The sequence below is a fragment of the Mobula hypostoma genome, chromosome 11 (genome assembly GCF_963921235.1).
Source record: "Mobula hypostoma chromosome 11, sMobHyp1.1, whole genome shotgun sequence".
NCBI lineage: Eukaryota > Metazoa > Chordata > Chondrichthyes > Myliobatiformes > Myliobatidae > Mobula > Mobula hypostoma.
The window spans coordinates 2,982,211-3,001,932 of record NC_086107.1 but is presented as its reverse complement, the minus strand read 5'-3'; the positions used below and the strand labels follow the sequence as shown (position 1 = coordinate 3,001,932).

The window sequence follows — 19,722 nt, the reverse complement described above, 5'->3', positions numbered from 1 at the left end:
CTGTGCCTGTATTCTAGGTTCAAGGTCTAAAGTAAATTTATTAAAGAAGTACATATATGTCACTATATACAAGCCTGAGATTTATTGGAGTTTAGAAGAATGAGGGGGATCTCGTTGAAACCTATCAAATATTGAAAGGCCGAGGTAGAGTGGATGTGGAGAGGATGTTTCACATAGTACGTGAGTCTAGGACCAGAGAACACAGTCTCAGAATACAAGGATGTCCCTATAGAACAGAGATGAGGAGGAATTTCTTTAGTCAAAGAGTAGTGAGTCTGTGGAATTCATTGCCACAGACAGCTGTGCAGGCCAAGTCATTGGGTATATTTTAAGCAGAGGTTGATAGGCTCTTGATTGGTCATGGCTCAAAGGTTTCAGAGAGAAGGCAGGAGAATGGGGCTGCGGGAGATAATATATCAGCCATATTGGAATGCCAGAGCAGACTTGATGGGCTGAATAGCCTAATTCTGCTCCTATTTCTATGGTCACCTTAAACATTGGTGCAGAGATACCTGGGAGCGTGTCAAGTCCGTGAGCATCTTGGATGGAGGAAGCAGGCATAGAGCAGAATACTTCGGGCAGTGATCTCTTCATCTCTCTGTGCCTGAAGCTCTTTCTCTTGAAGCTATTCATCAGCCTCCAGACATCACCCTTCCGACTCCCCTCCTTAGCCACCTCTGAAGCAGAGGTTAGGTTCTCATTGATCTCCTGGGTTGGGCTTCCCTTCTTCACTGAGGGAAAGAAGCGCTTGGTCCAACTGCTGGGAACATCTCTCCAACCAGGACTACCTGCCTTCGGCGAGACATGCCCCCCGGAACCTAGCTCATCTGCCTTCTGCTGCCCTCTCATGTGGGAAGGACGCTGGTCTTTCCTGTCACCTCTGTTAGTGTCCTCGGATAAGGCGCCGAGCAGGGGGGAGCCAGGGATATCGCCCAGGTTTGGTGAAGGGAGAGGTCCCAAAGATGATTCAATGTCCTGGTTGGGAACAGGAGATTGTGGCCTCATGGAACCACCCTTTGGTACCAGGAAAGTGTCTGGAGTAGAAGTGTTGAAGAGTCCTAGAGACAAACTGTTTGAGAAGGGTCTGGTCCACCTCATCTTTGTTTTCTTCTCATTGGTCTGGTCCACTGTGTCCAACAGCCCAGAATTCCTACTGTCGAAGAAAGACTTCCTAAATGCATTCACCAAGAAACTCAGAGGAGACTTGGGAGATTCCTGACTTGGACTTTTGATGTGGACACCTTCCACACTGGGAGACATGGGGGGGTTACGCATGTCTGAGGATATTGAGGTGGTTGGTTGGATCAAGTCTGACGACCGGGTCTCATCTCTATCGCGATTCAGGAGGTACATCTCTCCGGCCCTATTCTCCACTCCTTTAGACCCCACATCCTCTGGCTCTTTTTCCATGAAAACCCGCCCAGGGATGGGAGAGCTCCAGTCCGACAAGTGGGGCGATGCTGTGGCAGTGTTGATGCCATCTCCGTTTATAGATGTGTCCCCGGCTTCCATGGCTCCTGTTCTGGTGTCACCACATTCGGAGGAGGAGGCTTCTGGGCCAAGGGTGTCCTTGAGCCTTACGCTCACTTTAGGCCGGAACTGTGACTCCACCGCTTGTCCCTCCTTGGTCTTTGAAAGGTCACTGCAGCCCTTGAATGACAACTTGTGGACAATCCTGGGGGACTGGTTTGAGGGGGGCGGCTGCAGCTTCCTGGTGGTCAGTTGGATTTTAACTTTGGTTCCTAGAGGAGGTTGAGAAACGGAGCCGGCAACCTCTGGATTTCTAGCATCTTTTTGTTGCCGTGGTGACCTGATAGGTAAGGAGTGACCTCTCATCAGCTTTGGCCAGAGCTGGAATAGAACACAGAACATGCAACATAGATGATAGAACATATAAACATACAACATAAATCACAGAACATATAGCAAGACTCTAGCAAATTTCTACAGATGTACCATGGAGAGCATTCTAACTGGTTGCATCACCGTCTGGTCTGGAGGTGCCAATGCACAGGATCAGGGAAAAAGCTGTAAACTCAACCAGTTCCATGATGGCCATTAGCCTTCATGCCATTGAAAACATCTTCAAAAGGTGACGCCTCAGAAATGGCGGTACAGGCTCGAAGGGCCGAATGGCCTACTCCTGCACCTATTGTCTATTGTCTAAATCCACATCCATCGTGAAGGACCCTCATCACTCAGAACGTGCCCTCTTCTCATTACTATCAGCAGGGAGGAGGTACAGGAGCCTGAAGACACACACTCAACGTTTCAGGAACAGCTCTTACCCTCAACCATCAGATTTCTGGATGGACAATGAACACATCCTCACAATTCCCCTTTGCTCTACTTAATTATTTTTAATTGTAACTTATGTTTTATATATTGCACTGTACTGCTGCCACCAAACAACAAACTTCCCGACTTCTGTCAGTGATTATAAACCTGATTCTTATTCAGATTTGGTGTAGTTTCTGAAATAGAACACTGGAGAAAGGAAGTCACAGTGGCTGTGATTCAGGGCCAGCTTTGCCCTCTCTGCCATCAGATTTCCGAACAGTCCCTGAACCCACGGACACAAACCTCACTGCATTTTTTGCACCATTTATTTAAATTAACTATATATATGTGTGTATCTATATACACACACATACATACTCATTCCACACATATACACACTTCTTCTGTAATTCACAATGTCATGCCACATGGCAGTGGTTAGACCCGAGTCTGATGCTGAGACAGGAAGGGAACCCAGTACATTCAAGTACCCCTGGTTACAGAGGAGAGAAGTCATTACAAGGACAGTGCGCCAACACCTTTACTTTCTTAGGTTAAGGGAGTTTCGGCTTGTCACCAAACAGTCTTAGCACACTCCTGCAGACATACTGCTGAAGGCGTTCTGACTGGTTGCGTCGTGGTCTGGTATGACAGTTCAATCACACGGGAGTGTGAGAAGCTGCAGAGGGAGGTGGACTTAGACCAAACCATCATGGGCACACCCCTCCCCACCTTCAGTAGTATCTACAGGATGCAATGTCTCAAGAAGGCAAAATTCATCATTAAGGATCTCCGACATCCAGAACATTCCAACTTCTCACAGCTAACATTGGGCAGGAGGTACAGAAACCTGAAATTCCATTCTAATGGGTTCAGGAACAGCTATTTCCCTTCAACCATTTGGTTTTTGAACAAACCGCACAGCCCTAATCACCACAGTTTAACAACATCTGGACATCTTTGCATTAAGATGGAATGTCTATGTTCTAATTGTATTTCTTTAGCCAGAGGGTGGTGAATCTGTGGAATTCATTGCCACAGGTGGCTGTGGAGACCAAGTCATTGAGTATGTTTAAAGCGGAGGTTGATAGGTTCTTGATTAGTCAGGGTGTCAAAGGATACGGGGAGAAGGCAGGAGAATGGGGTTGAGAGGGAAATGGATCAGCCACGATGAAATGGTGGAGCAGACTCGATGAGCCTAATGGCCTAATTCTGCTCCCATGTTTATGGTCCTATGGTGTAACTGTGTAATTTATGTTTAATTTCCGTTTTTCGTGTGAATTCTGGTTACCTGATGCCATGCTCCTACCATGCTGTTGCAAGTAAGTATCTTGTTGCACCTGTGCAGCCTGGCCTTGTGCAGATGACAATGAACTGGACTCTGACTTTTCAACTTCTCAGTACCCTGCCAGTCAGCCGCAGGGAACCTATATGCTAAAGCCCCAACAGAGGGGATGGCAGTGACACGTACCTGCAATGTGTGTTCGTGATCCCCAGGAGAGATTGGAGGGCTCACAGCTCCCTCTCTCACTGGCTGTTCCATCTTCTTGCGTAGCAACAGTGGCAGCTCTGAAATCAGAAACACGGGCATCAAGAGCATAAATCGAGAGTGAACTGGCCAGGATGTGGTCTTATGAAAACTGTACCACACCCTAGACAGGCGACAACCAACCTAGAGGTCAGTCCAAACCCCACTTTCACCCTCTTGATATTCAACACCTTGAGCTTCATTCACCAAGACCCAATCATCATCTACACCAGGGGTTCCCTGCCTTGGTTATGCCATGGACCCTTACCACTAACTGAGGGGTCTGCAGACCGCAGGCTGGGAACCCTGTCCTACACCATTCACCGCGGGGTGTTAAGCTGAAATTCTATATGATGTTGGTGAGGCCAAATTTGGAGTATTATGTGAAGTCCTGGTCATCCACCTACAGAAAAAAATATCGATAAGATTGAAAGAGAGCAGAGAAAGTTAGATTATGAAGACACACGCAGTCCTCTTTTATTGTCATTTAGTAATGCATGCATTAAGAAATGATACAATATTTCCTCCGGTTTGATATCACAAAACACAGGACAGACCAAGACTGAAAAAAACTAACAAAACCACATAATTATAATATATACTTACAACAGTGCAACAATATCATAACTTGATGAAGAAGTCCATGAGCACAGTAAAAGTTCAAAGTCTCTCAAATGTCCCACATCTCACGCAGATGGAGAGAAGGAAGAAAAACTCTCTCTGCCATACCCGACCACGGTCCGACCCTGAGTCATCCGAAAACTTCGAGCTCTGATCAGCTCTCCGACACCGAGTACAGAGCGCCATCTCTGTCCAAACGATTCGACCTCCATCTCGGTCGCCAACAGCAGGCAAAGCCGGGGATTTTGAGGCCTACTCTCTGAAAGATTCCCGACCGTGCAGTAACGACAGCAGCGAACGAGCATTTCAGAAATTTTTCCAGATGTTCCTCGGTGCTTTCACGTCCATCTCCATCAAATCAGAATTGTCCACGGCCCCTATTTAACGGATACAATATCATTTTTCATCGGTGTCAGCCTTGAACTTCATCATATCGCCTGAGAGAACCCAACAGCTTCCAGTGTTGACAATAAAGCCACACTCAGGGAAAAAAAATGTCATCACTGCTAGCCAACAGATTGAAATTGGAGTTGGAGCAACACACACAAAATGCTGGAGGAACTCAGCAGGCCAGGCAGCATCTATATAAAAGAGTACAGTCAACGTTTCAGGTCAAGACCCTTTATCAGCACTGATGAAGGGTCTCAGCCCGAATCTTCAACTGTACTCTTTTTCATAGATGCCGCCTGGCCTGCTGAGTTCCTGCAGCATTTTGTGTGTGTTGCTCTGGATTTCCAGCATCTGCAGATTTTCTCTTGTTTGGAATTGGAATTGGTTTATTATTGTCACATGTACAGTGAAAAGCTTGTCTTGTGAACTGTTCATACAGATCAGATCATTACACGGTGTATGGAGGTAGAATAAGGTAAATCAATAACAGAAAACAGAATGAATTGTTACATTTACAGAAAGAGTGCAGTGCAGGTAAACAATAAATTGCGAAGTCATATTGAGGTTGATTGTGAGGTCAGGAGTCCATCTTATCGTGTGAGAGTGGATTCTACAGTCTGATAACAGGCTGTCCCCGAGCCTGGTGGGACATGCTTTCAGGCTTTTGTATCTTCTGCCCGATGGGAGAGGGGAGAAGAGAGAATGTCTGGGATGGGTGGGGTCTTTGATCATGCTGGCTGCTTCACTGAGACATTGAGGAGTGTAGACAGAGTCCGTGGAGGAGAGGTTGGTTTCCATGAAGTGCTGAGCTGTGTCCACAACTCTCTGTGGTTTCCTGTGGTCATGGACAGAGCAGTTGTTGTACCGAGACGTGATACATCTGGGTAGGTGCATCAGCGAAAACTGGTGAGGGTCAACGGGAACAAATAAAATGCCACTATTTCTACATCTGAAGTCAGAGAATGGTTGATCTATAATGAAATAATTACTTACTCTCCCTGCTTTACACTTGTGTCTGCGTGGCTAAGCACAGCTCCAATGCCAAATTCAAGTTTGCTGATGACAGCTCACTGTCGCAGGCTGAATCAAAGGTGGTGACGAACAGCACACAGGAGGGAGATTGAAAACCTGGCTGAGTGTTGCCATAACAACAACCTCTCACTCAATGTTAGTAAGCTGATTATGAACTTCAGCAGGAGGAAACCACAGGTCCCTGAGCCAGTCCTCAGTGGAGGATTGGAGGTGCAAAGGGACAGTAACTTGAAATTCCTTGGTGTCATCATTTCAGAGGGTGAGTCCTGGGGCCAGCATGCAAGTGCAGTTATGAGAAAAGCACAGCACTCCCACTACTTCCTTGGGATTTTGTGGACACTTTGAAAAACTTCTGTTGGTGCGTTGTGGAGAGCAGATTGACTGGCTGCATCACAGCCTGGTATGGAAACACTGATGCACTTAAACAGAAAATCCTATAACAAAATAATGGATATGACCCAGTCCATCATGGGGAATGGACCTGTGATTGTGGGTAGACCTATAGAGAGTGCGGCCGTAGGAAAGCAACGTCCATCATCAGGGTCGCCCACCACCCAGGTCATGCTCCCTGCTCACTGCTGCTTCAGGAAGGTGGTACAGGAGCCTCAGGACCCACATCACCAGGTTCAGGAACAGTGACCACCCCTCAACCATCAGGCTCCTGAACCAAAGGGGAGAACTACGCTCAACTTCACTCGCCCCATCACTGAAATGTTCCCACAACCTATGGACTCACTTTCAAGGACTCTTCAATCTCATGGCTTATTTATCATTGTTTCCTTTTCTCAGCTCAAGTTGGTAAAACCTGAGGTACGGGCAAAACCAAACACACTCATTTCTCGATCGCCAGGAACTTTTGAACTATTCTAGTGTTGTTTAGTACTGTGGCTTTCTGAAGATTTAAATAAATATTGCTGTGTAGGCCTAATCGTTTAATGCCATTATGTAGTAATTTTGGGATGATACCAGTTGGAGATATTACTACTGGGATGATGTATACAATTATTGTTACTTTGAACTTTACTTCATATTCTGCATGGAGGTCCGTGACCAGTGGAGTGCCTCAGGGATCTGTTCTAGGACCCTTACTCTTCGTGATTTTTATAAACGACCTGGATCAGGAAGTGGAGGGATGGGTTAGTAAATTTGCTGTTGACACAAAGGTTGGGGGTGTTGTGGATAGTGTGGAAATTGCAGTGGGACATTGATAGGATGCAAAACTGGGCTGAGAAGTGGCAGATGGAGTTCAACCCAGATAAGCGTGAGGTGGTTCATTTTGGGAGGTCAAATATGATGGCAGAATGTAGTATTAATAGTAAGATTCTTGGCAGTGTGGAAGATCAGAGGGATCTTGGGGTCCGAGTCCATAGGACACTCAAAGCTGCTGCGCAGGTTGACTCTGTGGTTAAGAAGGCATACGGTGCATCAGCCTTCATCAATTGTGGGTTTGAGTTTAAGAGCCAAGAGGTAATGTTACAGCTATATAGGACCCTGGTCAGACCCCACTTGGAGTACTGTGCTCAGGTCTGGTCGCCTCACTACAGAAAGGATGTGGAAACCATAGAGAGGGTGCAGAGGAGATTTACAAGGATGTTGCCTGGATTGGGGAGCATGCCTTATGAGAATAGGTTGAGTGAACTCGGCCTTTTCTCCTTGGAGTGACAGAGGATGAGAGATGACCTGACAGAGATCAAGATGATGAGAGGCCTTGATCGTGTGGATAGTCAGAGGCTTTTTCCCAGGACTGAAGTGGCTTCCACAAGCGGAGACAGGTTTAAGGTGCTGGGGAGTAGGTACAGAGATGTCAGGGGTAAGTTTTTTACTCAGAGAGTGGTGAGTGTGTGGAATGGGCTGCCGGCAACGGTGGTGGAGGCGGATACAACAGGGTCCTTTAAGAGACTTTTAGGTAGGTACATGGAGCTTAGAAAAATAGAGGGCAATGGGGAAGTCTAGTAATTTCTAAGGTAGGGACATGTTCGGCAAAACTTTGTGGGCTGAAGGGCCTGTATTGTGCTGTAGGTTTTCTATGTTTCTATGTTTCTAAATAAGCAAATGTTTTGCTGCAAAGTCACATGAGGTTCTACTGCCCTCTTGAGGCTGCTTAGAGGACTGCGTGGAGAACTGCTGGCCCCCTCTTCCATCTCATGTTGGAGTGTTAGGTTAATTAGGTCTGGCAGCTCCAGGAGAGAGTCTACTGAATCCTCCCCAGGACTACTGTCTCATTACCCCGGAACAAGAGCAGGGGAACAGCAGTGTCTCACAACACTCATCGCCTGAACATGGTGTGAAGGGCTGTCCCTCCCTCAGTACTAACCCCTCCCACAGTGTGACTCTCCCTCGGTACCACCCCTCCCACAGTGTGACCCTCCCTCGGTACCACCCCTCCCTTAATGTGACACTCCTTTGTTACCACCCCTCCCACAGTGTGACTCTCCCTCAGTAACATGCCCCACAGTGTGACCCTCCCTCGGTACCACCCCTCCCACAGTGTGACCTTCCCTCATTACCACCCCTCCCACAGAGTGACCCTCCCTCGGTACCACCCCTCCCACAGTGTGATCCTCCCTCGGTACCACCCCTCCCACAAAGTGACCCTCCCTCGGTACCACACCTCCCACAGTGTGACCCTCCCTCAGTACCACCCCTCCCACAGTGTGACCCTCCCCAATACCAGCCCCCACAGTGTAACCCCCCTCTCAGTACTTCCCCTCCCACAGTGTGACCCTCCCTCGGTACCGCCCTTTCCACGGTGTGACCCTCCCTCGGTACCGCCCCTCCCACGGTGTGACCCTCCTTCGGTACTGCCCCTCCCACAGTGTGACCCTCCCTCGGTACTACCCCTCCCACAGAGTGACCCTCCCTCGGTACCACCCCTCCCACAGTGTGACCCTCCCTCAGTACCACCCCTTCCACAGTGTGACCCTCCCACAGAGTGACCCTCCCTCGGTACCACCCCTTCCTCGGTACCACCCCTCCCACAGTGTGACCCTCCCTCGGTAGCGCCCCTCCCACAGTGACTCTCCCTCAGTACCACCCCTCCCACAGTCAATAGGACATGGGACAGTGAGGGTACGACTGACAGGCTGAGTGATGTAATCTACCCGTCCTTACTGTTACGTAGTCTGTTCCTCCATCTCTCCTGCCTGTCTGTGGCCAGGGAACTGAAGCCGTAAGTTCGACTTGGGGCTGTGGAATAGAGATTAGAAAGCAGAAAGTGCAAATTAATGTTTTTTTTACAAAAGAGGTCCGTAATGATTTAGTTTCCTTCTCCAAGATGAGCTGTCAACCACAGTTGAAGAGCCCCATCTGGCCAAAGCGGCTGGTTTTAAGGTGTCAGTAACCCGCTTTGTCCCTTCTCCTGTCAGTAGAAATGGTTCACTGGGTTTAGTAGCTAAGCGACAGGTGAAGGCCAGGGGTTGCACCTGGTTGTCAGAGGCTATTTGAGATGCACACCATTGGGAGCATTTAGTAGGTAGTGGGAGTTTGTCCCCACAACACTTCCCCCCACCCTCACCACGCCCACCGGGCTAGGGCAACTGTGATCTCAATCCTCAGCTGCCTTGCCCCTACTGAGGGGAAAGCTTCGGGAATAAACCCTGAGGGAATAATCCGGAGCTGGAGTCCCTACGTTGAGTCCAATGCTGACTGGCAACTCCAAACCGTATCGGTCTCTGCCCTTTCTTCGGATTGTCAGCTGTGTGGAGAGGGGAAGCCTGCTGTGTGGGCAACAGCTTGCTCTCCGTATCATACTGCCCCGGCTTGTGTATCACGTGGACAGATGGCACGCAATATCCATGCTCGACCCTGACCACTGGAACGTCTTAAATCTATATTGATTCTATTTGAACATGTTAACAAACTGCAGTCATAGAAAACAACAGCAAAGAAACAGGCCCTTCGATCCATCCAGTCCATGCTGAACCACTTACACATTTGAGTGAAGAATCTATATAGGATCTTTCAAGGGAAATAGGAGACACGAGAGGCTACAGAACCAGCCTCTGGAATCTCCTGGAGGAACTCAGCGGGTCAGGCAGCATCCGTGGGAGCAAATGGACAGTCCATGTCTCAAGGTCGATCTGTATCGATCTGCCTTTAAAGACCATGCTAACTTCACTCTGCTCTCGCAGATAATAGGGCACAATGGTAGTGTAGCGGTTACAGCTTGGGGTGTCAGAATTCAGGGTTCAATTCTGGCAAAGTTTGTACTTTCTCCCCCACAGGTGTGTGGGTTTCCTCCGAGTGCTCTGGTTTCCTCCCACAGCCCAAAGACTTACTGATTAGTAGGTTACATTGGTCATTGTAAATTGTCCTGTGATTAAGCTATGGTTAAGTGGATGGGTCCTCCAAGAGGACCAGAAGCTTGTTGTGATTCGGAGGCTTGCCTGCCTCAAAGACCCGGAGAGCTCGGCTGACTGGAGTCAGGGCCTTGTGCATTGGCTCCTGGTAGGGTCACCCAGGCCAAAGGGTAGAGGCCAGACTAAGAGTGGTCCACCGGTCCTCCAGGTTTGGGGTTGAGCTCGGGGCTAACAACCCTGACTGGTAAAACAAAGCTGTTACGGAAACAGCAATGAAGAATCCTTCTACATCTGAGTGGCCAAGGACAGACAGAGATGGAAGACCTGCACTGTAATGGATAGTAAGTAAATAAATTGGTGGGTTTCAGGACGGCCGGCTCGTTGGGCCAGAAGGATCTATTCTGTGCTTATCTCTCAATTTAGAAATCTCTAAAAATAGAAATCAAATAAAAATATACTTACGAGAACTCAGAAATATCATCCTTAATTATGAACTTTAAAATCTTACTCATCATGAAGGTTAGACTAACCGGCCTATGTTTCATCCTGTCTTTTGCCCTGCTCTCTTCTTAAACATGGTATTTGTGATTTTGCATTCCTCTGGGTCCCTCCCTGCCTCGAGTTATCACTGAACGGTCAGTACAAGTGCCTCCATAATCTCTTCAGTTACCTCTTTCAGAACTCTGGAATGTAGTCCTTCTGGTCCTGGTGATTTATCTACCTTCAGAGCTTTTAGCTTCTCCAGCACCTTCTCATTAGTAGAAATAAAGTTCGGGTAACCTTCGACAGGTCGTTAATGTACAAAGTGAAAAGCCGAATTCCCATTGACGAAGGGTCAATGAGGAGTTCCAACCCAAAATGTCAACTGTCCAATTCCCCCCCACTGATGCAGCTTGAGCTGTTGAGTTCCTCCAGCCTGACCTGTTGAGTGTCTTTAGAACGTAGAGTAGAGCGATAGAACATTTCAGCACAGTACAGGCCCTCTGGCCAGCAATTTCGTGCCGACCTTTCAACCTGCTCCAAAATCAATATAACACTCCCCTCCTACATAACCCTGCATTGTTCTTCATCCATGTGCCTAACGTATCTGTCCCTGGCAGAGTGTTCCACATGCCCAGCTCTCTGCGTGTAAAGAAGTTACCTCTGACATCCTTCCTACACTTCCTTCAATCACTTTAAAATTATGCCCCCTCGCATTAGCCATTTCTGTGGCCAATTGTGGGGGCGGGGGAAATGTGTGCAGTTACTTCATGCTGCCGCCAGGTGGTGATGTAGTTCACCAAATGGTCACAAGTTAATGGGCTCACACACAAAACGCTGGGGAACTCAGCAACCCCGATGGAGAGGGATACTCTGTCAGGTAATTGGTGAGACCAGGTGAGGAGGAAGGTGGGTGGATCAGGGGGAAGGTGGGTGGGTGAGTGAGGGGGAGCGGGGTGGGTGAGGGGAAGGTGGGTGAGTGAGGGGGAGGGGGGGTGGGTGAGGGGGAAGGTGAGTGGGTGAGTGAGGGGGAGGGGGGTGGGTGAGTGAGGGGGAGGGGGGTGGGTGAGGGGGAAGGTGGGTGGATCAGGTGGAAGGAGGGTGGGTGAGTGACGGGGAGGGTGGGTAGGTGAGGGGGAAGGAGGGTGGGTGAGGGGCAAGGTGGGTGGGTGAGTGAGGGGGAGGGTGGGTGGGTGAGTGAGGGGGAGGGGGGTGGGTGAGGGGGAAGGTGGGTGAGTGAGGGGGAAGGTGGGTGGATCAGGTGGAAGGAGGGTGGGTGAGTGAGGGGGAGGGTGGGTAGGTGAGGGGGAAGGAGGGTGGGTGAGGGGGAGGGGGGTGGGTGAGGGGGAAGGTGGGTGAGTGAGGGGGAAGGTGGGTGGATCAGGGGGAAGGAGGGTGGGTGAGTGAGGGGGAGGGTGGGTGGATCAGGGGGAGGGAGGGTGGGTGAGTGAGGGGGAGGGTGGGTAGGTGAGGGGGAAGGTGGGTGGGTGAGTGAGGTGGAGGGGGGTGGGTGAGGGGGAAGGTGGGTGAGTGAGGGGGAGGGGGGTGAGTGAGGGGGAGGGGGGTGGGTGAGGGGGAGGGGGGTGGGTGAGGGGGAAGGTGGGTGGCTCAGATGGATGGAGGGTGGGTGAGTGAGGGGGAGGGTGGGTAGGTGAGGGGGAAGGAGGGTGGGTGAGGGGGAAGGAGGGTGGGTGAGGGGGAAGGAGGGTGGGTGAGGGGGAAGGTGGGTGGGTGAGTGAGGGGGAGGGGGGGTGGGTGAGGGGGAAGGTGGGTGGGTGAGTGAGGGGGAGGGGGGTGGGTGAGGGGGAAGGTGGGTGGGTGAGTGAGGGGGAGGGGGGTGGGTGAGGGGGAAGGTGGGTGGATCAGGTGGAAGGAGAGTGGGTGAGTGACGGGGAGGGTGGGTAGGTGAGGGGGAAGGAGGGTGGGTGAGGGGGAAGGTGGGTGGGTGAGTGAGGGGGAGGGGGGTGGGTGAGGGGGAAGGTGGGTGAGTGAGGGGGAAGGTGGGTGGATCAGGGGGAAGGAGGGTGGGTGAGTGAGGGGGAGGGTGGGTGGATCAGGGGGAGGGAGGGTGGGTGAGTGAGGGGGAGGGTGGGTGGATCAGGGGGAGGGAGGGTGGGTGAGTGAGGGGGTGGGTAGGTGAGGGGGAAGGTGGGTGGGTGAGTGAGGGGGAGGGGGGTGGGTGAGGGGGAAGGTGGGTGAGTGAGGGGGAGGGGGGGTGGGTGAGGGGGAAGGTGGGTGGATCAGGTGGAAGGAGGGTGGGTGAGTGAGGGGGAGGGTGGGTAGGTGAGGGGGAAGGAGGGTGGGTGAGGGGGAAGGTGGGTGGGTGAGTGAGGGGGAGGGGGGGTGGGTGAGGGGGAAGGTGGGTGAGTGAGGGGGAAGGTGGGTGGATCAGGGGGAAGGTGGGTGAGTGAGGGGGAAGGTGGATGGATCAGGGGGAAGGAGGGTGGGTGAGTGAGGGGGAGGGTGGGTGGATCAGGGGGAGGGAGGGTGGGTGAGTGAGGGGGAGGGTGGGTAGGTGAGGGGGAAGGTGGGTGAGTGAGGGGGAGGGTGGGTAGGTGAGGGGGAGGGTGGGTAGGTGAGGGGGAAGGTGGGTGGGTGAGTGAGGGGGAGGGGGGTGGGTGAGGGGGAAGGTGGGTGAGTGAGGGGGAGGGGGGTGGGTGATGGGGAAGGTGGGTGGATCAGGTGGAAGGAGAGTGGGTGAGTGACGGGGAGGGTGGGTAGGTGAGGGGGAAGGAGGGTGGGTGAGGGGGAAGGTGGGTGGGTGAGTGAGGGGGAGGGGGGTGGGTGAGGGGGAAGGTGGGTGAGTGAGGGGGAAGGTGGGTGGATCAGGGGGAAGGAGGGTGGGTGAGTGAGGGGGAGGGTGGGTGGATCAGGGGGAGGGAGGGTGGGTGAGTGAGGGGGAGGGTGGGTAGGTGAGGGGGAAGGTGGGTGGGTGTGAGTGAGTGAGGGAGGGGGTGGGTGAGGGGGAAGGTGGGTGAGTGAGGGGGAGGGGGGGTGGGTGAGTGAGGGGGAGGGGGGGTGGGTGAGGGGGAAGGTGGGTGGATCAGGTGGAAGGAGGGTGGGTGAGTGAGGGGGAGGGTGGGGTAGGTGAGGGGGAAGGAGGGTGGGTGAGGGGGAAGGTGGGTGGGTGGGTGAGGGGGAAGGTGGGTGGGTGAGTGAGGGGGAGGGGGGTGGGTGAGGGGGAAGGTGGGTGAGTGAGGGGGAAGGTGGGTGGATCAGGGGGAAGGAGGGTGGGTGTGAGGGGGAGGGTGGGTAGGTGAGGGGGAAGGAGGGTGGGTGAGGGGGAAGGTGGGTGGGTGAGGGGGAAGGTGGGTGGGTGAGTGAGGGGGGGTGAGTGAGGGGGAGGGTGGGTGAGGGGGAAGGTGGGTGGGTGAGTGAGGGGGAGGGGGGGTGAGTGAGGGGGAGGGTGGGTGGGTGAGGGGGAAGATGGGTGGGTGAGTGAGGGGGAGGGGGGTGGGTGAGGGGAAGGTGGGTGGGTGAGTGAGGGTGGGGTGAGTGAGGGGGAGGGTGGGTGAGGGGGAAGGTGGGTGGGTGAGTGAGGGGGAGGGGGGTGGGTGAGGGGGAAGGAGGGTGGGTGAGGGGGAAGGTGGGTGGGTGAGTGAGGGGGAGGGGGGGTGGGTGAGGGGGAAGGTGGGTGGGTGAGTGAGGGGGAGGGGGGTGGGTGAGGGGGAAGGTGGGTGGGTGAGTGAGGGGGAGGGGGGTGGGTGAGGGGGAAGGTGGGTGGATCAGGTGGAAGGAGAGTGGGTGAGTGACGGGGAGGGTGGGTAGGTGAGGGGGAAGGAGGGTGGGTGAGGGGGAAGGTGGGTGGGTGAGTGAGGGGGAGGGGGGTGGGTGAGGGGGAAGGTGGGTGAGTGAGGGGGAAGGTGGGTGGATCAGGGGGAAGGAGGGTGGGTGAGTGAGGGGGAGGGTGGGTGGATCAGGGGGAGGGAGGGTGGGTGAGTGAGGGGGAGGGTGGGTGGATCAGGGGGAGGGAGGGTGGGTGAGTGAGGGGGTGGGTAGGTGAGGGGGAAGGTGGGTGGGTGAGTGAGGGGGAGGGGGGTGGGTGAGGGGGAAGGTGGGTGAGTGAGGGGGAGGGGGGGTGGGTGAGGGGGAAGGTGGGTGGATCAGGTGGAAGGAGGGTGGGTGAGTGAGGGGGAGGGTGGGTAGGTGAGGGAGAAGGAGGGTGGGTGAGGGGGAAGGTGGGTGGGTGAGTGAGGGGGAGGGGGGGTGGGTGAGGGGGAAGGTGGGTGAGTGAGGGGGAAGGTGGGTGGATCAGGGGGAAGGTGGGTGAGTGAGGGGGAAGGTGGATGGATCAGGGGGAAGGAGGGTGGGTGAGTGAGGGGGAGGGTGGGTGGATCAGGGGGAGGGAGGGTGGGTGAGTGAGGGGGAGGGTGGGTAGGTGAGGGGGAAGGTGGGTGAGTGAGGGGGAGGGTGGGTAGGTGAGGGGGAAGGTGGGTGGGTGAGTGAGGGGGAGGGGGGTGGGTGAGTGAGGGGGAGGGGGGTGGGTGAGGGGGAAGGTGGGTGAGTGAGGGGGAGGGGGGTGGGTGATGGGGAAGGTGGGTGGATCAGGTGGAAGGAGAGTGGGTGAGTGACGAGGAGGGTGGGTAGGTGAGGGGGAAGGAGGGTGGGTGAGGGGGAAGGTGGGTGGGTGAGTGAGGGGGAGGGGGGTGGGTGAGGGGGAAGGTGGGTGAGTGAGGGGGAAGGTGGGTGGATCAGGGGGAAGGAGGGTGGGTGAGTGAGGGGGAGGGTGGGTGGATCAGGGGGAGGGAGGGTGGGTGAGTGAGGGGGAGGGTGGGTAGGTGAGGGGGAAGGTGGGTGGGTGAGTGAGGGGGAGGGGGGTGGGTGAGGGGGAAGGTGGGTGAGTGAGGGGGAAGGTGGGTGGATCAGGGGGAAGGAGGGTGGGTGAGTGAGGGGGAGGGTGGGTAGGTGAGGGGGAAGGAGGGTGGGTGAGGGGGAAGGTGGGTGGGTGAGGGGGAAGGTGGGTGGGTGAGTGAGGGGGGGTGAGTGAGGGGGAGGGTGGGTGAGGGGGAAGGTGGGTGGGTGAGTGAGGGGGAGGGGGGGTGAGTAAGGGGGAGGGTGGGTGGGTGAGGGGGAAGATGGGTGGGTGAGTGAGGGGGAGGGGGGTGGGTGAGGGGAAGGTGGGTGGGTGAGGGGGAAGGTGGGTGAGTGAGGGGGAGGGGGGGTGGGTGAGGGGGAAGGTGGGTGGATCAGGGGGAAGGAGGGTGGGTGAGTGAGGGGGAGGGTGGGTAGGTGAGGGGGAAGGAGGGTGGGTGAGGGGGAAGGTGGGTGGGTGAGTGAGGGGGGGGGGGGTGGGTGAGGGGGAAGGTGGGTGAGTGAGGGGGAAGGTGGGTGGATCAGGGGGAAGGAGGGTGGGTGAGTGAGGGGGAGGGTGGGTAGGTGAGGGGGAAGGAGGGTGGGTGAGGGGGAAGGTGAGTGGGTGAGGGGGAAGGTGGGTGGGTGAGTGAGGGGGGGTGAGTGAGGGGGAGGGTGGGTGAGGGGGAAGGTGGGTGGGTGAGGGGGAAGGTGGGTGGGTGAGTGAGGGGGAGGGGGGGTGAGTGAGGGGGAGGGTGGGTGGGTGAGGGGGAAGATGGGTGGGTGAGTGAGGGGGAGGGGGGTGGGTGAGGGGAAGGTGGGTGGGTGAGTGAGGGTGGGGTGAGTGAGGGGGAGGGTGGGTGAGGGGGAAGGTGGGTGGGTGAGGGGGAAGGTGGGTGAGTGAGGGGGAGGGGGGGTGGGTGAGGGGGAAGGTGGGTGGATCAGGGGGAAGGAGGGTGGGTGAGTGAGGGGGAGGGTGGGTAGGTGAGGGGGAAGGAGGGTGGGTGAGGGGGAAGGTGGGTGGGTGAGGGGGAAGGTGGGTGGGTGAGTGAGGGGGAGGGGGGTGAGTGAGGGGAAGGTGGGTGGGTGAGTGAGGGTGGGGTGAGTGAGGGGGAGGGTGGGTGAGGGGGAAGGTGGGTGGGTGAGGGGGAAGGTGGGTGGGTGAGTGAGGGGGAGGGGGGTGGGTGAGGGTGAAGGTGGGTGAGTGAGGGGGAGGGGGGGTGGGTGAGGGGGAAGGTGGGTGGATCAGGGGGAAGGAGGGTGGGTGAGTGAGGGGGAGGGTGGGTAGGTGAGGGGGAAGGAGGGTGGGTGAGGGGGAAGGTGGGTGGGTGAGGGGGAAGGTGGGTGGGTGAGTGAGGGGGAGGGGGGTGAGTGAGGGGGAGGGAGGGTGGGTGGGTGAGGGGGAAGATGGGTGGGTGAGGTGCTGGCTCCTGTCACAACTCAAGGTCTTCCATCGATGCCAGAACAGCTCCGATGACATTGGAAACATGATACTCCCAAACAAACCAGGATGCTGCCTGGATTAGAGAGCACATATTATTGAGCGAGCACGGGCTGTTCTGTCTGGAGCGAAGGAGGATGAGAGGTGACTTCTTGGATGGAGTGGACAGCCAGGGACTATTTCCCAGGGTGGAAATGGCTAAAATGGAGAGGAGATCATTTTAAGGTGATTGGAGGAACGTATAGGGAGTAGGTCAGAGGTGGGGTTTTCACACAGAGTGGTGGGTGCATGGAACGCCCTGCCAGGGGTGTGGGGAGTGGTAGAGACAGGCACATTAGGGACATTTAAGAGACACACATCAAAGTTGCTGGTGAATGCAGCAGGTCAGGCAACATCTCTAGGAAGAGGTACAGTCGACGTTTCAGGCCAGGACCCTGACAGTCCTGATGAAGGGTCCCGGCCTGAAACGTCGACTGTACCTCTTCCTAGAGATGCTGCCTGGCCTGCTGCGTTCACCAGCAACTTTGATGTGTGTTGCTTGAATTTCTCATGTTGACATTTAAGAGACTGGATTTAGTGCCTTCTCGGCATATATGACAAATAAGCTCTTCTTGGGCTGCTGGTCGAGTACAGGTATCAATTTTAACCAACGTATCAATGACAAACTCTGCTATCTTCATCAGGGATGATGCCTGGGAACATCTAGTCTGGTGGTATTCATACCCCCATCATCTCTCCCTCCTGATTGGTTAGTCCTCAACCAATCGGGTTTCTGCTCTCCCACATTGTTTACAATCGAATTCCAGTTCTTACTTAGAGCGAGACCTTTGTCTTTGTTAAAATTCTTTTCCTCTTGTTTTATTTCAATGGCTTCCTTTACCAGGCAGTCTCAAAACCCAATGCTGTGACCCAGGAGAGCTTTGTGCTGTCTAAGTCAATCCTACGGCCATTGCAAATGCGGTGTTCTGCTACTGCTGATTTCTCCAGGTAACACAAACAGATACCCGTACACCTGTGCTCCTTGATGCGAGTTTCCACAGTGTGGTCCCGTCTGGCCAATGTACGCTGCTCTGCATTCACAGGGAATCCTGTAAATGCTAGTCCCAGGTCGTCTTTAACAAAGGTAGAGGGTTCGCTCTACATAAGAACTGGAATTGCATTATAAACAAAGTGGGAGAGCGGAAACCTGATTGGATGAGGACTAACCAATCAGGAGGGACAGATGACAGAGGTATATATACAGGAGTACTGTGTCCAGTTCTGGTCACCTCACTATAGGAAGGATATGGAAACATTGGAAAGGGTACAGAGGAGATTTACCAGGATGCTGCCTGGTTTAGAAAGTATGCATTATGATCAGAGATTAAGGGAGCTAGGGCTTTACTCTTTGGAGAGAAGGAGGATGAGAGGAGACATGATAGAGGTGTACGAGATAATAAGAGGAATAGATAGAGTGGATAGCCAGGGCCTCTTCCCCAGGGCACCACTGCTCAATATAAGAGGACATGGCTTTAAGGTAAGGGGTGGGAAGTTCAAGGGGGATATTAGAGGAAGGTTTTTTACTCAGAGAGTGGTTGGTGCGTGGAATGCACTCCCTGAGTCAGTGGGGGAGGCAGATACACTAGTGAAGTTTAAGAGATTACTAGACAGGTATATGGAGGAATTTAAGGTGGGGGCTTCTATGAGAGGCAGGGTTTGAGGGTCGGCACAACAATGTGGGCCGAAGGGCCTGTACTGTGCAGTGCTATTCTATGTTCTATATACCACCAGACTAGACATGCCCAGGAATCATCCCTGATGAAGATGCCAGAGTTTGCCATCGAAACATCGGTTAAAATCGATAACTGTACCCAGCTGGAAACCCGAGAACAGTTTATTCATTTTCACATGTGGATGATAGAAAAATGGGTGGTTTTGAGGGAGGAAAGGATTAGATTGATTTTAAGAATAGTTTGAAAGATTGGCAAAGGGCCGGTACTTTGCTGGAATGTTCAAGTTTCCTATACAGTATTTCAATTGTGTCTTTTTTTAAAAACTCTTTTTGGAAAAAAGAAAGAAGGAAAAAAGAACCCCTACTAACTAGAACAAAAAAAACCCATTGGGAGCTCAACCCCGGAGTATACACCATACAAACTTCCATAAAAGAAAAACATCAATCCACCAACTCAAATCCATTTAAACAAGGTCAGAAGGAATCCATCTTAATTAACTCAAATCAAATGATAGCGGGCAAATGAACCCCACCTTTTCTCAAAGTCAAATCGAGGATCAAAAGTTCAACTTCTGATTTTCTCCAAACTAAGACCTGAGAGAACCATTGTATCAAAGTGGGAGCAGAGGCATCTTCCCATTTCAATAAAATAGCCCTTCTGGCCAATAATGAAACAAATGCAATCGCATGTTGGTCTGATATAGAAATACCATGAATATATTGATGAATTATACCGAACAAAACTGTCAATTTATTAGGTTGTAAATTAATTTTTAAAGCTTTAGAAATTGTAGACAAAATAGATTTCCAAAACTGTTTCAATACAGAACACGGCCAAAACATATGTGTCAATGTAGCTGTCTCAGTTTTACATCTATCACACTGACTATCAACATTAGGAAATATTTTAGACAGTCTCTCCTTTGTCAAATAGTAATGATGTACAATTCTAAATTGAATTAAAGAATGACTGGCGCAAATCAAAGAAGATTTAACCAACTTCAAAATTCGCAACCAATCCTCTGTTATCTAGGTCATGTTAAACTCTCTTTCCCAATCTTGCTTAATCTTAAGTAAAGGATAATTGTACTGTTGTAATAGTAAATTATAAATTTTCCCAATAAAACCTTTCACTAAAGGATTCATTTTT

General features: G+C 53.0%; 1 protein-coding gene across 2 annotated transcripts in view; it reads right to left on the bottom strand.

The window, feature by feature from the left end:
* The window catches only part of LOC134353555 (F-actin-monooxygenase MICAL2-like), a 277,154-nt gene that overhangs the window by 41,794 nt on the left and 215,638 nt on the right, over positions 1-19,722 (bottom strand). For both annotated transcript variants that reach the window (XM_063061580.1, XM_063061581.1), the window contains 3 exons: positions 8,963-9,037; positions 3,752-3,849; positions 513-1,851 (listed from right to left, as the gene is read on the bottom strand). In XM_063061580.1, the coding sequence (XP_062917650.1) occupies positions 513-1,851; positions 3,752-3,849; positions 8,963-9,037 (1,512 nt within the window). The remainder of the gene's footprint in view (positions 1-512; positions 1,852-3,751; positions 3,850-8,962; positions 9,038-19,722) is intronic.